We start from the raw sequence: 24621 nt of genomic DNA, 5'->3' as shown, positions 1-24621 counted from the left end.
TTCCCTTTCTTTGTTTCTTTTTCTCCTTATTGCCCCTTAACTCTTTCCCTTGCTTCCCCTATATACCTTCCTTTCCTCCCCACATAGTTTAAACTTAGTTTATACTGGACCATCGATTGCATGGAAAATGGAGCTTCTCGAAATGTTTTCTTAGGAGATAGCTCCTATGGCCAAATCAGAGATCATTCAATAGCATGGACTAACATTTCCTGACAGGACTGCCACATGGCCTTCAAGTTTATGGCAGGGATGGAGATTGTTCCTATTGAATGCAATGGTCGTTGGTCAATGTTAAGAATTTGAAAAGTTCATAAAAACATTTAACTATTAGACCGCATTAGTAAATCTGCCCCATTGTATTTGTTTTTGCGCTAGTGTTGTATTGTTAGTGTTTACAAAATCGGATGTGGATAAAATAGTTTCTCTCCGTGATTCTGCGGAAGTCAGGTTCATGGCAGTCAGTGTGGTGATAGTTTCATCAATAGCGGACTTTTGCAGGCTCAGTTTAAGCTCTATGAATAGGAGGCCAAGCTGAGCTGTGTAAGGTTGCTAAGTCCGTAAGCCGATAAGACAGCCAGTGTTCTACCTGGACTCGTTAGGGGTTTTTTAGAACAATTGAATGACCCTACTGATCCGATCACAGGATAAGATGTAAATGGAATATAGATTGTGAACAAAGAACTGAAAGCCCCATGCAGCTTGCTTTTTAGAGGACAGTAAATAGTAGGTCGGTGTAATCATCTCAGGCTCTAACCTTTGCTCTTCAGCATTAGCCGGTTAATAACTACCAGTTCAGGGCAAAAAAGTGCACTCCATTAATAAGTATATCGCTATTCATTCTGAGTTTTGGAGTATCCACTCTACGCGAGGGCTTTCTCCATGTCCATTGTGTTCTTGTGCTTTCAATAGACACTGGTATCTGTCATACTATGAATCTGAGTATTGTGGCATCCATTATGAATTGAAGCCAAATACGAGTGTGAATATAGCCTAATTTTAGAGTATGAAAGTAGTGTTGTAAAAATAGTAGTATTATAGTATTGCAGACTGCGGGATTATGAAAGGGCTAACATAGCAATTGCCTGGTGTCCTCCAGATTCCACCATATAGAGGTCACCGCATCTCAGTTCTGTCACACTCTATCCAGAAACTCATAGCGGGAAGATAGAAGAATTGGAAGATCTTGCCATTCATTGTTCAGAGCTCCAATGTCCCTCTTGCTTGCAGTGGTACCTAGAAGAAATCCCATGGCTGAATATTCATGTTTGTTACCATAGGAAGAGGGAATAAAGAGCTGCCATACAACTTCAACCACCCCCATACTCATTAGTTTGCCCACATCGGTGGGAACTGCCAACCTTTATTTAGGGTTGGCCTTGGTAAAGGGGTTTTTAAATATAAAAATGATTGGTGGCAGTGGGAAGACGAAATATATTGTTAAAAAAACATATAATCGCCTCTCCACTGCCGAGAAGCTCCCTCGCTGCTGCTCCGGTCTACTATTTACTTTGGCTGCGGCAGACGTGGTTGTTTACTCATGTGATTGCTGCAGCCAATTGGAGGCCCCACTGGGATGTCATCCCCTGATGTCCCATAAACTTGTCGGAGGCTTCTACATTAGAAGCCCTTGTTTACGCGACATCACCAGGCCAGAGTATTCGATGAAGTCAGACAACTCAATGAGCCACGTGTGGCGCAGAGTCCTAAATGCAGTCCTAAGCTCTCGCTCACGACCTAAAGGTTGTGAGTTCAATCCCCACATGGTTCAGGTAACCGGTCCAAGGTTGACTCAGACTTCCATCCTTCCGAGGTTGGTACAATGAGTGCCCAGCTTGGTGGGGGAAGTAATAAATTACCTGAAAGCGCTGCAGAATAAGTTGGCGCTATAGAAATAAAACGATTTTTTAATTTACAACTTCTTTAACTTAACCCCATGTAATATTACACTATAAATGGTGAGGTGGCCCTGGTAATGTAGTGTTGCATTTCGTAGTACTAATTCACCTGTACAGATGCTTGTATTATGCCTTAGAGCATCTTTATGCTTAAATAGAAAAATAGACAACATACAATGCACATTATCTGTACAGTACAGCAGCAGTTTGTGCTCCAGAGCTGCTTTTCCTACTGTAACGTTGAGACTTGACGTTCCAACATTAGTAAACCTAGTGTTACGGTCACCTAGTTACCCACCTGCACACAGACATATCTGAACACTTCCATTCAGGGGAGTAACAAGGAAAAAATATGAGACCCCATACCAAACTCGGAATGTGGCAACACTCGCCCCCAACCATTTTTCATCAGCATCTGAGTTCAGGGTATGAACATTAATGACTATTTTTGTCATCAGGATACAGTTCTATAAGCCAGTGGTATCTTCAGCAAGATCACATGGCCATTGGCCGCCGTGGGTGGACGGGGTTTAGGCTGCAAGTAGTCACTGCATCGTGGAATCATACCCTATCTGTGTTCCTTTGCCTGTGTCTCTCAGTGATCTCCATTCAATTCCTGTTTTAAAGTGACCTCCACTGCAGGGTGGAGGGGTTTCTGACCTGTACTTTATCTTCTCTTCCTGGCATTTCTCTCCACCAGTTCTGGTTTGGGGATTTTTGGCAGCCAAGATGGCCTCCGCTAACTTTAGACTACCAGAGCGTCTATAGTGTATTGTTAGTGTTAGGACTGCTAATTCACTGTAGCTGCTCTGTGATTGGCCAGTGCTGCTCACATGATCAGCATTGGCTAATCACAAAGCAGTTGACAGTGTCTATCGTTTATAGTGCAGGCCTGCTCATATGGGGATGAAAGACCTTATGGACCCCCTAAGGCTCAAGGGCCCGAGTGTAATTCCACTATAGTTACACTCTTGCACAGAACCATAAGCTTTTCTGCACACCTAGAATGTATCTTTTTTGTCCAGACTTGGTGGTATATCCTTATCATTAATTATTTAACTCTTTCTTAACATGTTACCATGTGACTGGTAATACGATAACTTAATATTGGCTCCTAAATATACTCTTAGTAAATAACTAGGCTTCGTTAAACTCTTGATGAACCTTTGTTCGTCTGGCTGTCAAGAGCTATCATATAGTCTCCTACAGACAGCAAGTACTCCAGTATCAGTTTCGAAACTCAACATCATAATCTGTTCCATATACTTTGACACAGAAGTGTCCTACTCCAAACAGCAAGGAAAATGATACAAAGCCTTTAATTTTTCATACGGTTTTGAAGAGTCACATTATCCAACATTTTCCATTTAATGACATTTAATGACCTTAATAGGACGATCTGTGGTGTGACCAATGTACATTTATTCCCCTCTGCCTTCCTCATTACAGGGCTTCTTCAGGCGGAGTATACAGAAGAACATGATTTACACATGTCACAGGGAAAAGAACTGTGTTATCAATAAAGTGACACGGAACCGCTGCCAGTACTGCCGACTACAGAGGTGCTTTGAAGTGGGAATGTCCAAAGAATGTGAGTTCAATGCAAAGCATTTCTGCTCTTATCATGAAGAAATGGCAAATATGATATACATATTATACAGTCACGGTTGGGATCTGGTCCCAACATCATGTTTTCTGATCTGTGATGTTTATTGGTAATTGTATATGATGTAATGCCTTCAGATTGCATTTGTAGTGCACCTCTATAAAAGACGATCACATTTTATACCGATGGAGAAACTAGGAATTTTAGTTTGATCAATAGGAAAACTGTTCTGTCTCTCTTCTTCTTGCCTGCAGTCAACTGCCTGCTGTCTAATGATTAACGGGAGACGCTAGGGCATTAGATGAAGGGTGGAGAGGGGGTGCATGATCATTGAGCTGTATAGACAGCAATGGGGAGGGGGAGGAGAGAAGGAGCGACTCACACAGGTGATTCCTAAAGCAAATTTAAGTGATTGTTTACTGTGTTGTAGTAAGAAAGCGCTTCTCCACTACTCACTCTTGCTGTATACACTGATTATTTTATGTCTGTGTGTTACAGACAATTGGAGAACAGGATCAGTTTTCTGTGTACAGTTTATAGAACACACAGAATAGCAGCTAGGTTTCCTCCCACCAGTCCTGAGATGATTGAGAATTAGATGTTCACCCTGAAGAGGGGAAAATGGGGGAAAATACAGGAAGTATAATGGCCAACAATAGTGTCTATTCTCCTATGCATCCAGCAAATCATTCTGAAAAGTCATCTAAAAAGTTAGGCATGCTTTAACCCCTTAGTGACCAAGTCTTTTTTTTGTTTTTCCATTTTTGTTTTTTGCTCCCCCCTTTTTAAAAGAAAAAAAAAAATCGTACCTCCTTTATTTATCCATCGACGTCGCTGTATGAAGGCTTGTTTTTTGTGGGACGAGTTGTATTTTCTAATGGTGCTATTTAATGTACTATATAATGTGCTGATTTTTTTAAAATTTCTAAGTGGAGAGAAATAAAAAAAAAATGACATTCCGCCATCTTTCGGTGTGTCTTGTTTTTACAGCACACAAACTGTAACAAAAATGACCCGATAACTTTGTTTTATTAGTCAGTACAATTACTACGATACCAAACTTATACTGTTTTTTTTTTTTTTGCTGTACTACTTGTAGTTTTTTTCAAAGATATTTAATTTTTAAAAATTATTTTCTGCCAGCATCTTCTGCACGCAATAATTTTTTTATTTTTCTGTCAACATAGTTGTGTGAGGGCTCATTTTTTACAGAACGTCCTGTAGTTTCTGTTAGTGACATTCTGGAGTACATACGACTTTTTGATTGCTTTTTATTGCATTTTTTCATGGGGACAGGGTGACCAAAAAAGTGCATTTCTGGGGTTCTTCATTTTTTTTTTCTGACAACATTTATCGTGCGGGGTAAATAATGTAATCGCGGACGGCTGATGAGTTGCGATGGCAACAAGACATCGGATATTGGCGTCCCGGCCTGCCGTTGCCTATGATCGCTATTGTAAGCGATAAAGTATTGTGCATGGAAGTCCTGCAATGCATTATCATAGCAGTTATGGTCTAAGCCCCCTATAGGGATATAAGAAGTGTTAAGAAAAAATACATTAAAAAAAAAACTAAAACTTTTTTGCTCATTTTTCGCTATTTGTATAAAAAATAAAAGTTTAAAAACTACACATTTGGTATCATCATATCCATAACAATCTGTACAATAAACTGAACACACTATTTGCACATGGCAAAAAAACGTTAAAAAAAAAAACTTTAAAAATGGAGTTGAAATGTTTTTTTTGTTTATTTTGCCTCCCAAAAAACTCAATAAAAGTGATCGAAAAAATCTGATGTACCCCAAAATGGTACAAATAAAAATGAAAGCTTGTCAAACAAAAATCAAGCGCTCTTAGAGCTCCAACCATAGTAAAATAAAAAAGTAATTGGACTTTGAATGCAGAGATGTAAAATGAATAATAATTTCCCCAAAAAGGGGTTTTTATCGTGCAAAAGTGGAAAAAGCTAAAAAAAAATAATATTTTTGGTATTGTCATAATCGTACCGACCCACAGAAAAGAATATATGGCCATGTTGACAGAGAAATTAAAAAGTTATGGCTTTTGGAAAGTGGTGATGAAAAGCGTCCCTTGGGCCAAAATAGTCAGTGTCCTTAAAGGGTTAAAGAACATGCAATATTACACATTATACATACAGCCTAAGATATCAGATGTATTCAAACAGATTAGGTCCAAAGTCAGTCATAAGTTATTACTTACCAGTTTCCAGCAATTGCAGTAAGCTTGCCCTTTAAGAGACCCAAGGAGCCGCGGCTTCCTCCCACTAGTCATGAATGAGGCCCGCTCCTCGGCTGCAACTTACTTATTTACATTTTCCTTATAAGAGATTAAAATATAAAATTGCGATGGATCTTCTGGTGAAAGAGAACTCTTGATGAAATATTCCTTACAGGCCTGACTCCTCTCACTTCTGATAATGTATATCTATACCAGAAGAGCAATCGCAGAATTTTAATTATTTTGACAGCTGAAGAAGGACAAAGTTGGGAACGGAAGAAAAAGGGCTATTTCTGTTCAAAGGATTAGAGTGAATAACAAATCCCCTTGGTAACTCATTCAATTAACATGTTGCACCATTTTACTTAAACAACTGCTGTGCTTAATTCATTTTAATGTGTTTTAGCCTTCAGTCACTCTGAGCTCTCTAAAGACAGAGGTGGGAACAGCCTTGTTGGAGTGGTTGGTGGAGGCGAATTTAGTCTACAAAGCTGTGATTAAAAGTTTGTTCTTTTGGTCTTAAAAATAAAACACTTTGATTGCTTTCTTGGGGGTTAATTGAAGTTTGTGTGTCAACATAGAAATGTAGCATAGAACCCCCTCCCCCCCCCCAAGATGACCTACTTCAGTGTATTGTACTTATAACAGTCCCTGCAGCAGGTATCTTGATTATAAGGGGGTAGATGCAGGGGGTGCGGAGGGAGCAGGTGCGTGAAGAGGCCCAAACCTACCCCTGTCACATAAGGAAAGGGTGAATTAACGCATAGGATAAAAAAGTGCCACAAACAAATCCACATCAAGATCTACTGGTCTTGCATGCAGATTTTGATGCAAATTAGCTGCACAAATGCTGAGGAAATCCGGCAGCTTCCGCTATTTGCAGTAGAGATTCCGCTATTTGCAGTAGAGTTTCCGCTATTTGCAGTAGAGATTCCACTACTTGCAGTGCAGATTCCGCTCTTTGCAGTGCAGATTCCGTTCTTTGCAGTGCAGATTCTGCTCTTTGAGGTAGCGATTCCGCTTTGAGGTAGAGATTCCTCTCTTTGCCGTGCAAATTCGGCTCTTTGAGGTAGATTCCTCTCTTTGCAGTGCAGATTCCTCTCTTTGCAGTAGTGATTCCGCTCTTTGCAGTAGTGATTCCGCTCTTTGCAGTAGTGATTCCGCTCTTTGCAGTGCAGATTCCGCTCTTTGCAGTGCAGATTCCGCTCTTTGCAGTGCAGATTCCGCTCTTTGCAGTGCAGATTCCACAACTCCACATTAAAATTCACATGTATGGCATTAAGAGACTTTGTTGCAGATTTGTATATGACAAGTTTCTATGCCACATATCAATCAACTATAAGAAAATACAGTATTATTAATGGCACATGTTAGGGGCACTTATACACATTTACTTACCAGAATCTTATTCGCTGTGTCAATACAGCCTTAGGCCTCATTCTGACAGGTGATGCGTTTTCCAGCTGGCCATACGCAGCCGAAAATCGCAATAATGAAGAATACCCGCAATCGAGTCCCAAGATTAACATTTCTTGTCCATTCACACGGGCGTATCATGTGGAAAAAACCCCGCTGCAGTGCGGAATTCCGTCAGTCGGCGGGAATGCTCGTAATGACTTCTAATGCTTGAATAGGGCCAGCTGTCTTCTTTCCCTCCCTTTTTTTCAGCCTCCAGTGTTTTTCATCATAAGATAGGTACCTATACCTATCTTTTAACGCAGCGTGAAAAATCCGTGACCGAAAACTGTCAGCGATTTGACGATTTAGTAGTGTGATTTTATCACGCACCCATGTGAATGAATGCATTGGAATCCAATGCTTCACATAGTTGCAGTTTCCGGCCGACATGTTATCGCGGTAAAACCGCTGGTGTGAATGAGGCGATGTCACGTACCATGCCAGTGAATGTTTTGTTTCCTAATCCGCAGCAAGCTCTGTTTGTTGTGGAAATGCTGTGGATTTTCTCCGCCAAATTCATTCATTGCCGTAAGTGAATTCCGTGGTGACAATCTGCACCAAATACACGCGGATTCCGGTGCAAAATTATTTTATGATTCATGATCATACCGTAATAAAAACTAATCCCGGTCCTGCATTGCTCTACTGGGGCTGGGGGTTCGATCCCACCCAAGGCTACTATTTCACAAAAAATTGCTTGCAGATCTTCTTTTTAGTCGTCTTCCTATAGATGCGCTACACAAAATAGTGAAGGAAATAACATTGGGAATGGCGTTTATCAACTTTTTTGCTTAGTTTTATAAACTCCCCTGCTCATTGATTTTCTCCATACCTGTTCCTTTATGCAATCTTGTTACGGAGAGATAAAGGGACTATATAAATAGTATGTTTGATGTCTAAGGGAGTTCAAGAGCAGAGCATTGTATCCCAGGAGGGATGGATCATGTCTAATATTCACATCATACTCATAACAAAGCTGGAAGAGACTGGACGGGAATAAAGGGCATATACCGTACATCCTGCTATTAAACTCAAATCGCTATCTATAGACCTACAGGATCTGTCCTGAATGTCTGACCACCCGCTATATTGGGACTGTATCTAATGAGGATGTAGAGTAAAGGTACGCTCCTGTACTCTTCTTCATCCATTCTTTCCTCAGGAGCCAAATATTCCACTGTAATTAATTTGTTTTTTGTTTTTTTTGTAAGGCCATCTGCATGTTGCCGGCTTGGATTCCGCATGCAGAATCCGACCCTGTATGCAGCCGTTGACTCAGTTTACCTATCTGCACTCTTCATATTCTCTTCTGCCGATGTGCCAGCCGGCGCACATGGGCAGTACAGGCTGTGCCATCTCTTGGCGATGACGCGGATCCCATGGCCTTTCTGCAATGATGATTGTGGAAGGGCCGCAGGTCGGACGTCTTCCATTGACTTCAATGGAAGCCGTCCGCATGAAATCCGCCTCAGAATAGAGCATGCTGCGATTTTTTTTTTCTCCCCCCGCAAGCGGAAAAGTGCAATTGATTTCCGCTCGTGAGCAGGAAAAAACGCTTTTCCATAGCATGCTATGGGCGGTCTTTGCTGCAGAATTCGGAGGCGGACGCCCACTGTGGTTTTTCTACAATTCCATTCCGCCCCGTGTGCAGCCGGCCTAATTATGTCAGCATAATACATTTGACACTCAACGGAGGGGACAGTTTAGTTTCTACCGGCCGCAGTATGATGCATCCCTTGCAAATTCCCATTTTTTTTCCTTCTTTTCCATTGACTTCAGTATCCTAAAACTGCTGCTTTATGGAAAAAAAACAAGGTATCATTTTTGGGAAAACGGCATGTATTTAACCCCTTAACAATCGGCACGTGGTCTTTGAACGAGCGAACATTGTCAGAGTTCCGTGCAGCCGGTTTATACCGGCAGATACATCGTTGGCTCGTTCAATTGAGAAATTGTTCATTCGTTCTCATTCGCTGTATAAGTGACTGAATGAGCGCTGTTTAAATTGAATGGTTAGTGGACGAGCCTACGGTAATTTTTATGCCTGCCTAGAATGACCGATGAATGAAAAGCAAATGATTTATTGTTCGTCATTTGGACAAACTTTCTTTTTTTCTTGTTTGAACGATAATCTTTCCGTGTAAAATGGCCTTAATCTGCAATACAAAAACCAGCGTTTGTAAGGTTGTGCATCAAAACTCGTAAAGGGTCTGTCCAGAGTTAGAAAAACATGGCTGCTTTCTTCTAAACACAGTGCCACCCTTGTCAGTGGGTTGTGTCTAATATTGCAGCTCAGATCCCATTCACTTTAATAAAAGCTGAGCTGCGATGCCACACACAACCCTATGGACAAGTGTGGCACTGTGTTTAGGAGAAATCAGCTGGGTTGTTCTAAACCTGGACAACCCCTTTAAGGGTCGCCACACACATTAGTTAGCTGTTGGGTGAAAGCTATCCTTTGTGACACCTCCTTACACATTCATGTGCTGTGAATGTAGAGAGGGGAGAAAGCGCTTCCAGACACTTCTGGCAGCGGCGTTTCTCTTCTGAAACTGAAGGAAATCTGACTGCCCAATACTTATCCCCTGCGATCTGCTGTCATGGGAGCATTGGGGGTCACCCATCAATAAATAAAAAAATAAATCCTGTTACCGCCAACTTATTCCGCAGTGCTCTTGAGTAATTTATTTATTACCACCTTACCAAGCTGGGTAATAATTTTACCGAACTCAGAAGGATGGAAAGATGAGTCAACCTTGAACTGGCTACCTGAACAATGCCAGGATTGAACTCGCAACCTTCAGGTTGTGAGCAAGAGCTTAGGACATTCCTGCTGCCTTAGCCCTCAGCTAAAAATTAGAGGATCATTTAGACACCCCCTTCCCCTCTGAATTTGGCCAATATACCCTGTTTCCCCCAAAATAAGACAGGACCTTACATTAATTTTTGCTCCAAAAGATTTTACTTTTTTACATGTATAACTGCCTGGAGACTATTTACATTGACTTTTTTATATATATATTCTTAATTTTTCCATTATGGTAGAAGGGAAGGGGTTACATTTACTTTTTTTTATTAACTGTAACTATGGCCTAATTTTGGAGTAGGGCTAATAGCTCAAGCATTCTCAAAAATCCTGAAAAATCATTCTGCATCCCTTAAAAATTCTAAAAAATCATGCTAGGGCTTATTTTTGGGGTAGATCTTTTTTTCTGGGAAACAGGGTACATCAAATATCATCGCCCTAAGGTGGAATTCACACACAGCGTTGTTTAGTTGTTCTTGCTGCTGTGTTGGTAAAAGAGTTTTCATGGACTTTTCTTTGGCTCATCTCGTAGTTTTGTTCATTTAATTAGAAGCCCCAAGTTTAGGGAAATAATACTTACTGATATTCTACAACATATTGCCACTTCTGAAAACCATTTTTTCATTTATGTACAAATTTAATTGGCATAAAACATTAGATTTTGTTTTTTCTTTGAGAATACATTAGAGAGTTACTGGTATTACAGAGCGCCAGCCTGCAACATGTTCAGTCATCGCTTAATGTAGTGCCTCGTGTGGCCCAACGCTTCCGACCAAATCGTAGGCAATGTTCACACATTTGGTTATGTGCCAGGAAATGCTCCCACCACATGGGTTCATAAACCCCAATGAGCCCAATAGATGCTCAAAGAATGCCCTCAAGGTCTGATTCACACCAGCGTTTTAACGCGACTAATTTGGCTATGTAAAACAATCGCGCCCGTCTGAAGCACTGGGTTCCAGGGTATGCATTCAGATGAGTGATCTTTAGCCACACAAAAACATTGCACCAGGAATTATAGGACATCGGCGACCAAATACGGCGGACGATTTTATACGCAGCCAGAAAATATAGGTCTTGCCTTATCTGACGCTGGCGGCTCCCATAGACTCCTATGGGAGCTGCAAAAAAGGGAGGCAGTTTAGCAGCGCCCAACACGGGGAAAAGCTTACAGGTGCCTCTATTTGAGCATTAGGAGTCATTCCGAGGATTTATGCTGACAGAGGGATTTCCAGACTGCAGCGTATACGTAGCACCCAGCGGTGTGAATGGATGAAAAATTCTAATTTTGGCCGCGAGATTATTGCGGCTTTTTTCTTTCCACACGTGCTTCGGCCCGCGATGCGGCCAGCGTGAAAATGCTATGCTTGTGTGAAGGAGCCCTAAGATGAATTGTTTTCTTCAGACTTTGTATAGCATTAGATTAATCTATCTATGAAGCTTTTTGATAACCGTGTGGTAGTATTACTTGGCACTCTATGGTATTGTGTTGCACTGCTCTTAGGCACTATACTATATACTGCTTATGCTTGTGGCACTATATACCAGTGTTTTTTACATGTAGATAACTGCATGAAAGTGTTAATTTGTCAAAGGCTGGTTACTATTTGGGGTAGACGAGAGGCAACACGATTCTGTGCCGAACCAGCTGTTTACACCGCAATACCATTCACTTCATTGTATATCGGGTCATGTGACAGTGGTCATGTGATCCTCTGACATCACCCACTGGCTATTGCTGCAGCTTTTTCAATCTTCACGTTTTCCCGCTGTGATGCGTATACAGCCAGATAAAGACGCTTGTCTAATAAAGTTTTGCTGTCTACTCCACTCCGGTCCCTCCTTTAGCGCATTGGGATTTTCTTCAAGGTTCCTCACATCTACCTCATTGTTTTTTTTTCGCCTTCCTCTTGATCAATATTGAGGGGGTGATAGGCTGGATTGGTTGGACACATGTCTTTTTTCAGCTTACCTTTTTATGTCAGGCCGGTCTCACACGACCAGATTTGAACTGCGGATTCCGCGATCACCATCCGCGCCGACCATAGGGGGTAATAGGAAGGCATGAACTTTTGCTGGTTCGCCCAGATGTGCGGGTGAGGTGTGAATTCCGTGAGTGGAAGTAAAATCGCATTATGCGCTATTTTAGCGTGGATTCCTTGTTTACGGTCTCTATTGATGTCTATGGGTGCGTGCGATCCGCAGTGCATACACAATTAACATTGCATAGGGGCGCGGATTTGCTTGCAACTTGGTAAGCGACCTGATTCCGAAGCTGGAATTTTCGAAGGGAGGGGAGAGAGGGAGAGAATTATCGCCTGGGCAGTCGACTGTGCAACACTCTGATGTAATTCCCTGCGTGCGAGCTTTCTTCCGTGCGGACGATACACTGTCCATACGTGACCATCCGCACACATGCATGACCATTCGCAATTTGTCTCCGCGATCACGCCCAGGTCTTCCGCTGCAGATATCCACAAGCGGAATCCGACCCGTTCGTGTGAGCCCGGCCTTACGCATATTTTCAGCTGCATTGAAAATAGTTTCTGATGTCATTACACAACTAGTTAAAACAGACAAACAAAAAGCAAGAATTCTGGCCTAGACTTGCGGTACGAACGCCCAAGGCAGCATGTTAGGGGTGTCTGCAGATAGAAACTTCCATGGAAGTGCAATTGAAATCCCTACAATGGGCATGTAAGTACAATAGCATCATGGGAGATGTGGTTCTTTGTTACTCTGCCGTCATAGTGCGGTTTTACTTGCTTTCATGTAAAACCGCTCTCTCTCCCCGGCCTTGAGAGTCTTTCAGGGGAAAGTAAGATTGAATGATATTATTCATAATTTGCTCTATGTTCTGTAAAGATGGTTATGTAATAACTGTAATTGCATCAAGCCACCTAATGAGCATTTCTTCCACTAGCATGTATGACAGATTAATAGTCCATGAATTCATTTTCTGCTTGCTGTGCCTCACAAAAGTATTTCACTGAGCAATTAATAAACCGGTAAAAAAAACCTAATACTGTTGTTTTCTTTATTAATATGATATCTCCGCACAGAGAAGCATCTTTCAGGCGCCTTTTATCTTGTTCCTTCAATGAATTCCTTTCTAATTTGCACATTGAAAGGTCATTCATTAACCTCGTTCCAGCTCTTGTCCGCTTTTTTCTTTCTTTCTTCTAGGAACTATATTCTGTATAAATTGGCTGGCTAAAATATTGACTTTCCTTAGGGAGAATCAGCGGGGAGGTTGGGATTCTTAAAGGCCATGCTTTCTGGGAAAATATGCAAATTGCTCTAAAAGGAAAAGCTACCAGGACACCCATCTGCTGATAGTCCTGTTCTTGTCCCTTGTCACCTCGTCAGCAGAAGGGCCACCGACTCTGAATGGAGCAGTAGGGGGCATGCTCGTCCCATGATTCATTTAAATGTCACCTCCCGTAAGCCCCATAAACTAAAGTAATTGACACTAAGTAGAAGGGGTGCTGAGTTCCAAAGCGTTCCAAGGTGAGTTCTCGCAAACCGGCTGCTCGCTGCATGGAGGAGACTACTGCATGTGCCCACGTAATGAAGAAGACTACTATGCACCCATTACTTTTGGCTCACGGGGCTCACACGAGGCGGCGGATTCCCTTTAACTCCTCCTAGCTGCAGTCTTGAGTATAGGATTGACCCCCTTCCTTCTGTAGATCAGCAAGGTCTCAGCGGTCAAACCCCCCACTGGTCTAGCATTTAACACCACCTATCTAGTGGTTAGGTTATAATTGAATTTAAGGGATATCCCCGAGATTGACTCTTATCACCTATCTATAGGATAGGTGATAAGAGTCTGATTGGGGGTGGTCTTACTGTTGAGGCCCCCACAATCCTGAGAATGGGGTCCCGTGTCCCCCTCTCCTCACTGCATGCTCACTGCACCCCTTGTAATGAGTTGTAGCTGAAATAAAGCAGCGGACGAGCAGGCGCAGTGCTGGTCCCTTCACTTCAGTGGGACTGACGGAAAAAGCAGAGTACAAGCACTTGACTATCTCTGGCAATCTCATTGAAGATGAATAGAGTGGCATCGGGCATGTATGACCGCCGCTGCATTCAAGCTCCACTTCACTGTGGGAAATTTGAGTAAGCCTGCAGTGGGGAGCAATGGGGGTTAGAGGACCTCATTCCCGGGATCTTGGGGGTCTCAGCGAGACCCCACTGATCAGATTTTACCATCTATCCACAGTACGAGGAATAACAGTCAATCTTGGGAAACCCGCTTTAAAGTGAACCTGTCCTACTTTTAGCCCTGTTAGCTAAGCTTATGAGCTGAACGTAGCTGGCCCACTGAGTCGACGGATATAAGTATTATACTTGCCTTCCCCCGGTGTGAGTACTGAAAACTGTTGCACAATACATTGAGCGGTGCTGCTAAGCAGTCTGCCCACTGCTCTAATTTTATAATGGGCAGACTACTTTGCAGGCCGCTCAGTGCACTGCAGCGTGGCTTTCAGTGCTCACCTTGGGGGAGGTAAGTATAACACTTACATCCCTGGACTCCATGGGGCATCTACTTTCAGCCCATAATCTGTGAGTAGAACGTGAGTTATGAGAATTCTAGCTTTCATTGGGATTGACACTATACCCAGTAGTAATATTGCGAATTGGGGATTTGGGGCCAAGTAGGTCCCTGTCAATCTATGTATTAGTTTAAACGTTTCCTTCCATATGGGTGTAATTTCTTTACATTCCCAGTAAATATGGATCAAGGAGCCCGCTACATCACAGCCCCTCCAACGTGTCCCATTTAGCTCCCGGGAATAGTCTGGCCAATCTATTGGGGGAGTAATGCCACCTTGTTATCACTTTAAAGTGTACTTGCAGAAGATTGGTGCAAGACGAGACTTTTTGGGCTCCTAAGAAGGCTTTTGTCCACTGAGTCGGGGTAAATTTATGTTTAATATCTCTTTCCTAATCTAGTATATGCTTTCAGCCCATAATCTTAGCTAACAGGGCTAAAAGTAAGTGACAGAGTCTCTAAAAGTATAGCACTTGATGGCACATGACATTACTGATAATGCACAAAAGTGTTTCCGAGGATCTTGCACCTCATAAGGCTGTATTCACACGGGCGAGTGGGATTTTGTTCAGTGAACATCTGACCATTTTCCATGCGATCTTCATTGGCTTTTGACACACATTTTACTTTTCTTTTTTTTCCCATGTGATCGAGATAGTAAAATGCGTGAATGCATGTCACATGATTGCTGTTCATTTTTACGCTTTTTTTTTTTTTACCCATCATTGGTTTCTGTGGGGACCTTTGGTGCAAAAAATATGCAGAAAACTACAGCATATCCCTTTTTTGTTTGCACGAGCGAACTCAATGCTTTCTATTCTCTGCATATTGCTCACGTATATTTAACTTCCCCAAATATGTCCACATATTAAATGACAACTTACGTAAAACAATGGAGTCCCATCTCCCCCACTGTCTCCAATGCCCCCCGTCTATTGTTTACACTGAATACATGCGGCAGTCACAGAAGCTTGCTTGTAAGATCTTCATAAGATCGTCTCGAAATGGTTTTAATCGTGGATGAAACATATTTTGACTTTTTTTATTCTTCCACTCATGTACAAAGCAAATTCTACAGCTGACATTGAAAACTTTACACATCGGAGCCCTGGAGGCAATGCCGAGGGGTGATAAGCATTTAATTAAGTGCAGGATTTTGCTCTCAGTGTCCTGAATACATAACAAGCGGTTGCCGATAATACAAGAACTGTTTGTCTAAGCAAGGAATATAACTTTTTACTTTATTGAGGAGATATCCAGACCTTTTTGGATTACTACTGAATGAGATTGGAGCTTTTTTGCATCCAACATGCTTTTGTAGGGAGTGTTAGACCTGGCTAGCTCCCTGATGGACAGTTAGGCTGGGTTCACACTTGGCGTATACCCGTCGGAAATCTCGCGGTTTGGCCGCAGCAAAAACTGCGAGATTTCCACCGGGAGAACTGCCGCGTTTTAAGCCGCCGCGGCTTTGAAGCGGCCCGGCCGCTTGCTTTTCCGTTGCGGCCAGTGCTCCATAGAGGAGAGCGCGGCCGCGACGAAAATAAACAAGAAACAAAAGATAACCAGACATGCTGCATCTTTTGAAACCGCGGCTGCGGCGGCTGCAGTCGCAGTTTTAACCGGATTTACCGCAGCAGATTAGCCGTCCAGTGTGGACGAGATTTCTGAGAAATCTCGTCCACATGGCTGGCTAATCCCGAGATTAGCGACCGTGGGCGGATTTGCCGCGGCAAATCCGCGCTGTGTGAACCTAGCCTTATAACGGCGCTGCAAAAATAAGCAAACCAAACAGACTGAAACCTTTTCTTTTACACTTTATCACTGCAGGAAAGTAAATGTTAATACATGCCCACATTTAATTACCTGTGTATTAGGTCTTCATTCTTAAGAGGCGCTTGTTAAGTGCCAGGAAACTTGAAAGGCCAGAGCAGAGAACACTAATTACTTGAGAATGATGTGTTTTATCTCGCCTTGTTCTGTTCCAGTTATGATGTACTGCCGAAATGTTTGATTACAGGGGAAGAAATTGTGGCGTCTAATTGTTCATGGAAATTGGTCTTGTTTCTCATTGAAAGAACCCAAGGATTGGCGGAGTAAATTGATCAACAAACTCAGTGGCCTCCTTCCTTTTGTCTTGGCATCTTTAGATCTTTGATAGTTTTGATCATGATCATATAGTCTCTGGAGTGTAGCTTGATGCTCATTCGAGTATTAGCATACTCGATGGTGCTCGCTACTCAAGCGAGCATCACGCCGTGTTCGATCCCGTCCCAGTTTTGGCCCCTCCCTGCTGCTGACGTGGCAGATTTGCCCCCTCCCCGCTGCACACGTCAACGGTAGTTTGTGGCTTGCGGGAGAGAGAGAGGAAAATAAAAGCTCGGCAACCGGCGGGTCCCATACAAAAATGAGGTTCGTTACTCGAATAGAGCTCTCGAATTTTACGAAAAGCTCGACTTGAATAACGAGCACCCGAGCATTTTGCTGCTCGCTCATCTCTAATAGTCTCTCTTCATTCTTGGACTCGGTTCTTTACACCAGGGTTTTTGTTTTTTTTAATCGTTCATTACCTTAACCTTTCATGAGGGACTGATGAATGTGAACTACCTGCCCCAAAAGCTAGCTATACATGGTTCAATAATTCAGCACCATGTTCTTCCCGATTTGAATGTGTCTAATGAAAAGTAACCCTCGATCTCCTAGAAAATGTCCAACATGTTGAGATATATTCTTGCAGTTATGCAATACTTCCTAGAGGGTAGAGAAGGATCGAGCGACGCCAACTGCGATAGTTGTCTGTGAGACCTCTCAGCATATATACATCCATCCTTTGTTATCATTTTTCCTTTAATTCATTTTTTTAGTTTTAAAGTGATTTTCTCATCTCTTAAAGAGATGGTGTATCATTGAAATACGCCATGGCCTTATGATCAGGAATGTCCGGCCTGTGGGACCCCGACCGATCCAGAGAATGAACCAAATGCGGCTCTGGTATAGTATCCTTCTATTTTGAGGGGTGCTACATTGTTTGTTCCTTGCAATGGGGAGGTAAGGTAACAATATGGGGGCTACATGGGGATCGAGTTAACAGAACATACAAGGGAGCAAACTCAACTTTGTAATTAGAAGCGTTCAATCCTATGAATATGCACTCGAAGAAGTGACAAAAGGTGAACAAATGAAGTAAAATCCTCGAAGTAGTGAAAAGACACGGTAGCGTCACGTGGCACTTTTACAGGCGAAGACAGCGGCGAATGAGCCCTTGCGGTTTTTCTGTAGTTCCTATGGCGTAAGTCATAAGAGTCAATAGTAGAGCCCTTTTGCTCTCCCAGCAGCCTATCGCTGAGCTTTTTGTGGCACATGACACTATGCCTTGACAAATAATCTCCCCCGAAGCGTTGGCTGAACGACTGGACGAGTGCTGCTTAAACTGAATGATAAGTGAACGAGCTAATGATGGTTTTTATACCTGCTTTAAATGATGAACGAGAAGCGAACGATTCTCATTCATCGATCATTCGTTGCCTCGAATCTAGACTGAACAATTCCTTCACTTTTGCGTCAATTTTACGAACTGTAATCATTCCGTCTAAACACAGCATATGTTTTCCCTACACAATGATGGTGCCAGCCATCCGACTGTGCATAGACCATGCAGTCAGCTTGAATGGGACTATGCTGCAATACCAGGGGGACTGGGGGCTGCTGTGCGGGAGTACAACAGTGAGGGGGCACACAGAACTATGCCAGCAATGCATCCCCTTCATTCTCAACATCAGAAGTTGGGCCATAATTGATCATGAAGTGATTGCAAATCCTACTGATATGCCATCACTTTAACAGATGGGAAGACCCTTTTAAGTATATACCCTGTGTTAGGCAGTTCACATACTTTTCAAGCCATTCCTGAAGGACTTCCATGGGATGTACAATATATTTATTTTCCTTTTATTATTTGAAGAATTAGAGGTATTTTCAATCCAATTGTGGAAAGTTTTGACAAGTGTCCAACGAATGGAGAGCGGAGTTGCATTTTATACCAAGTATTAGTATAGATGTATGCCAGTTTAGAGGTAGTATAAGGAAGAGAAGCAAGATGTGAATCTGGCATACTTTCCGGTTTTTCCCTTTATACGTATAGCATTGCTTACCTTGATCTTCGGCATGCTACATTAATAGTGTAGGCACACTACGACCTCTGCACCATTTGCGTAGCCTGGCCATTGCCATTTACTTTCAATGTCCGTCACACTATACGAATAGTGACGGTGTACGGCGTTATTGCCATAGTGACCTAGCATGGTCATGGTGGCGATTGCCACACCTGTACTTGTAGATTCATATAGCTTATGACACTTGATCTCCCCCGGTGTATTTCTGTGAATGGTGATTGTCAAGTCTTTTTGAAATCACATAATAAGATGTCTGCGTGCAGCCTTGGGCCTTCTCAAGCTCCACGGATAAGACAGATAATTAGCTAACCATGTTGCGAAGATAAATAGCTAATCATTTTTGTCCTTACCCAATCATCCTGCTTACTTACATAATTCACGCATTTCTGAGACAGTTTGCTTTACTCTTTTAGGCCACATTTGTCTCGTTTTAATCTTTTCTTTTTAATGGAAATTGTTAAATAGGTTTTGCATATACCTTACAGTAAGATTGTACATGGATGTGGCCATATTCTTATTTTGTGTGCAATCTTTTAAAGAGGTCTGTTTTTTCATACTTAGGCTTTTAGAGAATTCTGAGTCAGTTCAGGAGTCAAATCAAAAAGAAGCTACAACGAGCGCTACTTACCCTGGAAGAACCGGCATGTCCACACACTACACTGCCTTTAGCTTTTTTTTTTGCAAAACCCCTTAAATGGGCTGAGGATAACACAAAATGACAAACTAAGCACTACTTACCAGTTAGATTTCCTTCTGGTCTAACTAAGCCGCCCGCTGTCTTCCCGCAAGCTCCTGCAGTGGTAACTCTCCATTCATTGGTCACGCGACTACTGCAGCCATTTACTGGCCTCGGTGGTCATGTGCCATTCTTGCAGCAGTGATAGCATTCTCGTTCCATGATAGCATAAGCAATAAACAGCATCTGACCACTGCAGGATCTTCCAGGCCCGAAGTAGGGGTGGTGGAAGACCGGAGAGGCTTCACTAGACCGGGAAGACATCTATCCTAAGAGTAGGGCATATTTTGTTATTTTGTGCCATCTCTTGACTGTTTTTTTGTAAATCTCAGAAAAATCTTTTAATTTTAGTGAGAACATGGTAATGCATTACTTCACCTGGAGTGGTTCTGCGCAAATATTGAATATTTGCTGTTGGATTCCCCCCCTCTCCGATTATGGGTGATTGCTGGGACCAGCAGAAGAACATCCTGTGACTGTGTCATTATCAGGAGACCATTCTAACAAACAACATGAATGATCGAAAATACTAATGTATGTTGTTGTTGTTGGCTGTTTAGTTGTTCGCGACCCTTAGCGTCCCTAAAGGCGAGCGCCCTCCATGTCTTTCGGTTTCGCACTGCTTCTTTCAGTTGTGTCATATCCATGCCAATATCAGCCTTGACAGTATCCGCCATTATGTAGTTTGGCGCCGGGTCTTCTTTTGCCACTGATCTCACTAAGCATTATAGATTTTTTTAGCACCTTTGCTCGCAATAAATGGCCAAAATATGTGAGTCTGAGTCCGGCCATCTTCCCCACCAGTGATATATCGGGTCCTATATGATTCAGGACTTCTCTGTTTGTTACTCTCGCTGTCCAGGGTATATGCAGCAGCTTTCGCTAGCACCACAGCTCAAACACATCAATCCTCCTTCTATCAGCTTTTTTCACAGTCCAGCTTTCACATCCATACATGGCTCTGGGGAAAACGGTGGTTTGCACTATCCTGCATTTAGTTACTATGCCGATATCCCTACTTTTCCAGATTTTGTCCATGTTTAGCATCACGCTTCACCCCAATGCTATCCTACACTTTACCTCTGGCATAGATTCTCCAGCCTTGTCACTTTTTGAACCAAGGAAGATGAAGTCTCTCTCGCATTCTATGACCTCATTGTCGATTTTGATTTGAATTTGGCCATTTTTTGCAGTTGTCATAATTTTAGTCTTTTTTTAGATTCAGGTATAGGCCCATTTTTTCACCTTCAGTTTTAATCTTCCACATCAGCTGCTTCAGACAGCTAATGTATATAAAGTAAATTATAACAAAACCCGAGCACTCACCGTAAGAAGCTGGTTCTTTAACAAAAAGTGCAAAAATAATTGTGTTAATTAATTGTATTCTTTTACCCTTCATCATCTCTAAAGACAGCATTTATCTCAGCACTTACTATCTGTCCTTTTTTTTTTTTTCTTTGTGAATGGATCCCGAAGGTATCAAATAGAAAAAGGACAGCTTCTTATCTAGCAAACCTCGTAAAACACACAACCTCTTTACTCCATTTACTCCATTTCAGATGTCATCTGACATCCACGTTGCAGCCTTTGTTTCCATTTCTGAGCCAAGAAAACTGGGTCAGTTAATCCAAGTAGAAAACGTTGTTTTAGTGAGTTAACTCTGTGTGATGAACTGCTGAAAAGAAAGTCTTCGGCTAGTACTTCACTGTGAACTTCAGAATCTCGTAGTCCACCCTGATTTACAACCACGAGCAAAAATCTAATTTTGTCTCTGTAACTTAACATTGCTTAAAAAACAAGTAAGTGTAATTTCCCTTCGCCCAGCGCCTCTAAATCATATTCATTTTTAAAGGTTTTCGATGTGAAACTCAAGGTGCTGGCAAAACTACAAAGTGCTGAAAAGTCATATAAATAATATATATGAGACCAGGGTCAAAGAAGGAGTTAAGACAGTTTGACCTCAGCTGACAAAAAGGCACCATTTAAGCCAACCTCCTAATTACTACGGTGGCTTGCCATTTAATACTGTGATCTTGTTTCTACTAAATCAGAGGAGAGCCAAGGAAAAGAAAAGTCAACCTGTCATATGATTGTAGGCAAGACAAAGACAAACACCTGGTAGTAGTTTATAGATGAGGCACCTTTGACTTTCTATTATCCTTTACCCGAACACATTGCCGTGTATGAAGTTAATGGTGTATTTAGAGGATCGGTCTACTCAATGGCCATCGAACCTAATTCAGTTTTATGTGTTCATATGTGCTTTAAAAAATACTTTATAAACTTTTTTTAACCTACCGGTTAGTATAATTCTTTCAGTCGTCCTGTACTTTTAAGTTGCGGAAAATTAAAGTCAGCCATTTTTTTAAGTGTTCCACTCTTACTGTGAAAGATGGGTAATAGCCAACATGGCCGCCTTTACAGCTCCCACAGTGGTTGTTGCCAAGGCTTTCCAAATTCCTGATCAGCAATTCTGCCCAGTTGTGCAACAGAGTGGGAGTGGTAGATGATCTATCACTGTATAATTAGGCAGATTTGCCTTTCGGGAGTTTGGGAAATCTGGGTAATAGCTCCTGTGAAAACTATAATTGTAAATGTCAATGTTGGTTGCCCCCCAGATATAAGTTGGAAACCGTTGAATAGATTTTTCAACAACTTAAAGAAGTTATCTGCTTTAGAAAGCCTATTTGAAAACACGGTATTCAGAGGTAGTAGTAAGGACCGTCTTATTTGGGGACCACCATCTATTAGCCAGAGTGCAGAGTGGCTACAAAGAGCGTTTCTGTCTTTGGAAGACGCATTACGTCCTTGATTTACATAAGAGGCTCATTGATTTCAATTAGTAACATGTTTCTACTTCCTTTTGGTGGCACTGCAAGGTTCCCCCCAGAGATTACAGGTGATTGCTGGTGGCCACAGCAGTGCGTACCCCTGCAATGATATTTGTGATATTGAGTTTGTGAGACAGTTCTCAGATTCCCACTCAAGAGGTGTAGGGGTCTGTTTATTTTCTGTTCTGTAAGGAACGGTAACGGTTAAAGGACCGGTAACAGGAACATTAAAGGATCTTTGAATGGTTAGCTTGCAAAAAAAAGGTTAAGAGGAGACTTAATAGCTGTCTACAAATATCTGAAGGGCTGTCACAGTGCAGAGGGATCAGCCCTATTCTCATTTACACAATGAAAGACTAGAAACAATGGGATAAAACTGAAAGGGAGGAAACAGATTAGATATTAGATAGTGAGGTTGATCAATGAGTGGAACAGGTTGCCACGGGAGGTGGTGAGTTCTCCTTCAATGGAAGTCTTTAAACAGAGGCTGGACAGACATCTGTCTGGGATGATTTAGTGATTCTGCATTGAGCAGGGGGTTAGACCCGATGACCCTGAAGGTCCCTTCCAACTGTATTATTCTATGATTCTAGATGTCATCGAAAGATTGTATCAAAAACTGGACAACCAATTGCATCTGAAAATAAGAGAGATAATCTGTACTTTATTTGCATCATAATTGACCCTAGAGCACCAAGACCATCATCAACCAGCTCAATTCTTCACTCTCATTGACTCGATGTAGTAAAATGTAAAAAATACATCTAGCTCACCTTCTAAACTATGACACTAGCTTGATTCGATGGCCCCACCCATTACCCTTGTGTCGCTGCATTCCCTTGAATCTAATGCTTTTTTGATGATCTATTGTACCTTTGATGAAAGTGACGTCTAAGAAATAAAATGAGCCGCGGCTGGTGAGCTGCCGTCACAGACTTTGCAATGACTGACTGTCCCCGGGGACAGAATCACTCAGTCTTGTAGAATGGGGTGACATTTAAGGAAAAACTGCAGAGGAAAATGTCATGCTTAAAAAATTAGGTTGGAACATGCTGGCGTCTGATTTATTTTTATTATAGGCCGGGTTGGAATAGTGATGGATGATCGGGCTTAGAAATGTTTGGTGAATTTTTCACATTTTGTTTTAATCAGAATAATCTAATTTTCCGTAGTATGGAGTCTATGGAAGCCAAGGCTAGTGAGGCCAGATGGATGGTTCTTACTTGTAAATCTCAGCAATAATCTGATGAAGCCAGCAGGAATGTAACAGATTTACCCCACACGCTCTTTTATTAAAACTATTTGCAAGTGTGCAAAAGGGAACAGATCTATGGCGGCTTATGCAAAAGAATAGACATCCGTCTTGTCTAACCTCATATACTAAATCAAGATAATTAAATTGTGACTGCTTAAGTATACCCAGTAGAGTCAACAGAAGAGCACGCCGTTAACTATATTTTCCCGGCTTATGTGTATACTGAATTCTAAGACATGCGATAGGTAGGTAGATTGATAGATCCATCCCGTACGTGGATTTTCGTTGGGTGTCTCGGAGTACATGTGAAGAAGTTTGTGTTTGTTTCGGAATGGAGGAGGGGATTTTCTGTTTTCATGTAAGGCTTCTAGGAATTGAGAATTCAGGTAGCAGAGGTGTTCCTGAAAAATAACTGTAGGAGTGACTCCCCAGTGAATCAGTTCCTTGTATCCGTGAATCCTTGGCAGAATGTCATAAGACTGCCCTAAATGATGTGTTTGTGCTCCACAAGCAGACATGGAGCTAAGTAGGTTCAGGAAAATTATCAGTCTGCTAATACAGTTATATTTCCAAAAGGCCAACAAACAATATCGCCGTGTTTTAATATTGAGGTACTGAATGTTAGAAATATAATAGACAGCAAATAAAAAGGATGATAAAATGTCACACAATTAATAGACATTTTTCACCTGCCAAAATAAGACATTATCTGCTAAGTTCTGGATCAGTCACATCAAATTTGATTATATTACCTGAGTGAAAATCATTTCTGCATGAAAAGACTTGTCTAGATGTTTACAATCCTTTAATTACATATATGATTACTTAAGCAGGGGCGTGGCTAAAGGCTCATGGGCCTGGGTGCAAAAGTTCATCTTGGGGGCCCCCCCAACTTTTCTTAATCCCTTAACGCAGAGCCATAACTTGAAGCTTCTGGGCCTCATTGCAAAACCTCTTACAGGGCTCCCAACTATAATGCTGGGCTCCCTATATGGAGAAGAGAGGCCTTATGGGCCCCTAAGGCTCCTGGGCCCAGGTGCAACCGTATCCCCTATAGTTAAGCCAGT

General features: G+C 42.0%; 1 protein-coding gene across 4 annotated transcripts in view; it reads left to right on the top strand.

Annotated features, from left to right (window-relative positions):
• RARB (retinoic acid receptor beta) overlaps window positions 1–24621 on the top strand; it is a 603146-nt gene that overhangs the window by 514436 nt on the left and 64089 nt on the right. For all 4 annotated transcript variants that reach the window (XM_066585512.1, XM_066585514.1, XM_066585513.1 and 1 more), the window contains one exon: window positions 3345–3486. In XM_066585512.1, coding sequence (XP_066441609.1) covers window positions 3345–3486 — 142 coding nt within the window. The remainder of the gene's footprint in view (window positions 1–3344; window positions 3487–24621) is intronic.

This window comes from Eleutherodactylus coqui, chromosome 12 (genome assembly GCF_035609145.1).
Source record: "Eleutherodactylus coqui strain aEleCoq1 chromosome 12, aEleCoq1.hap1, whole genome shotgun sequence".
Taxonomy (NCBI): Eukaryota; Metazoa; Chordata; class Amphibia; order Anura; family Eleutherodactylidae; genus Eleutherodactylus; species Eleutherodactylus coqui.
This window is presented reverse-complemented; position numbering and strand designations above follow the sequence as displayed.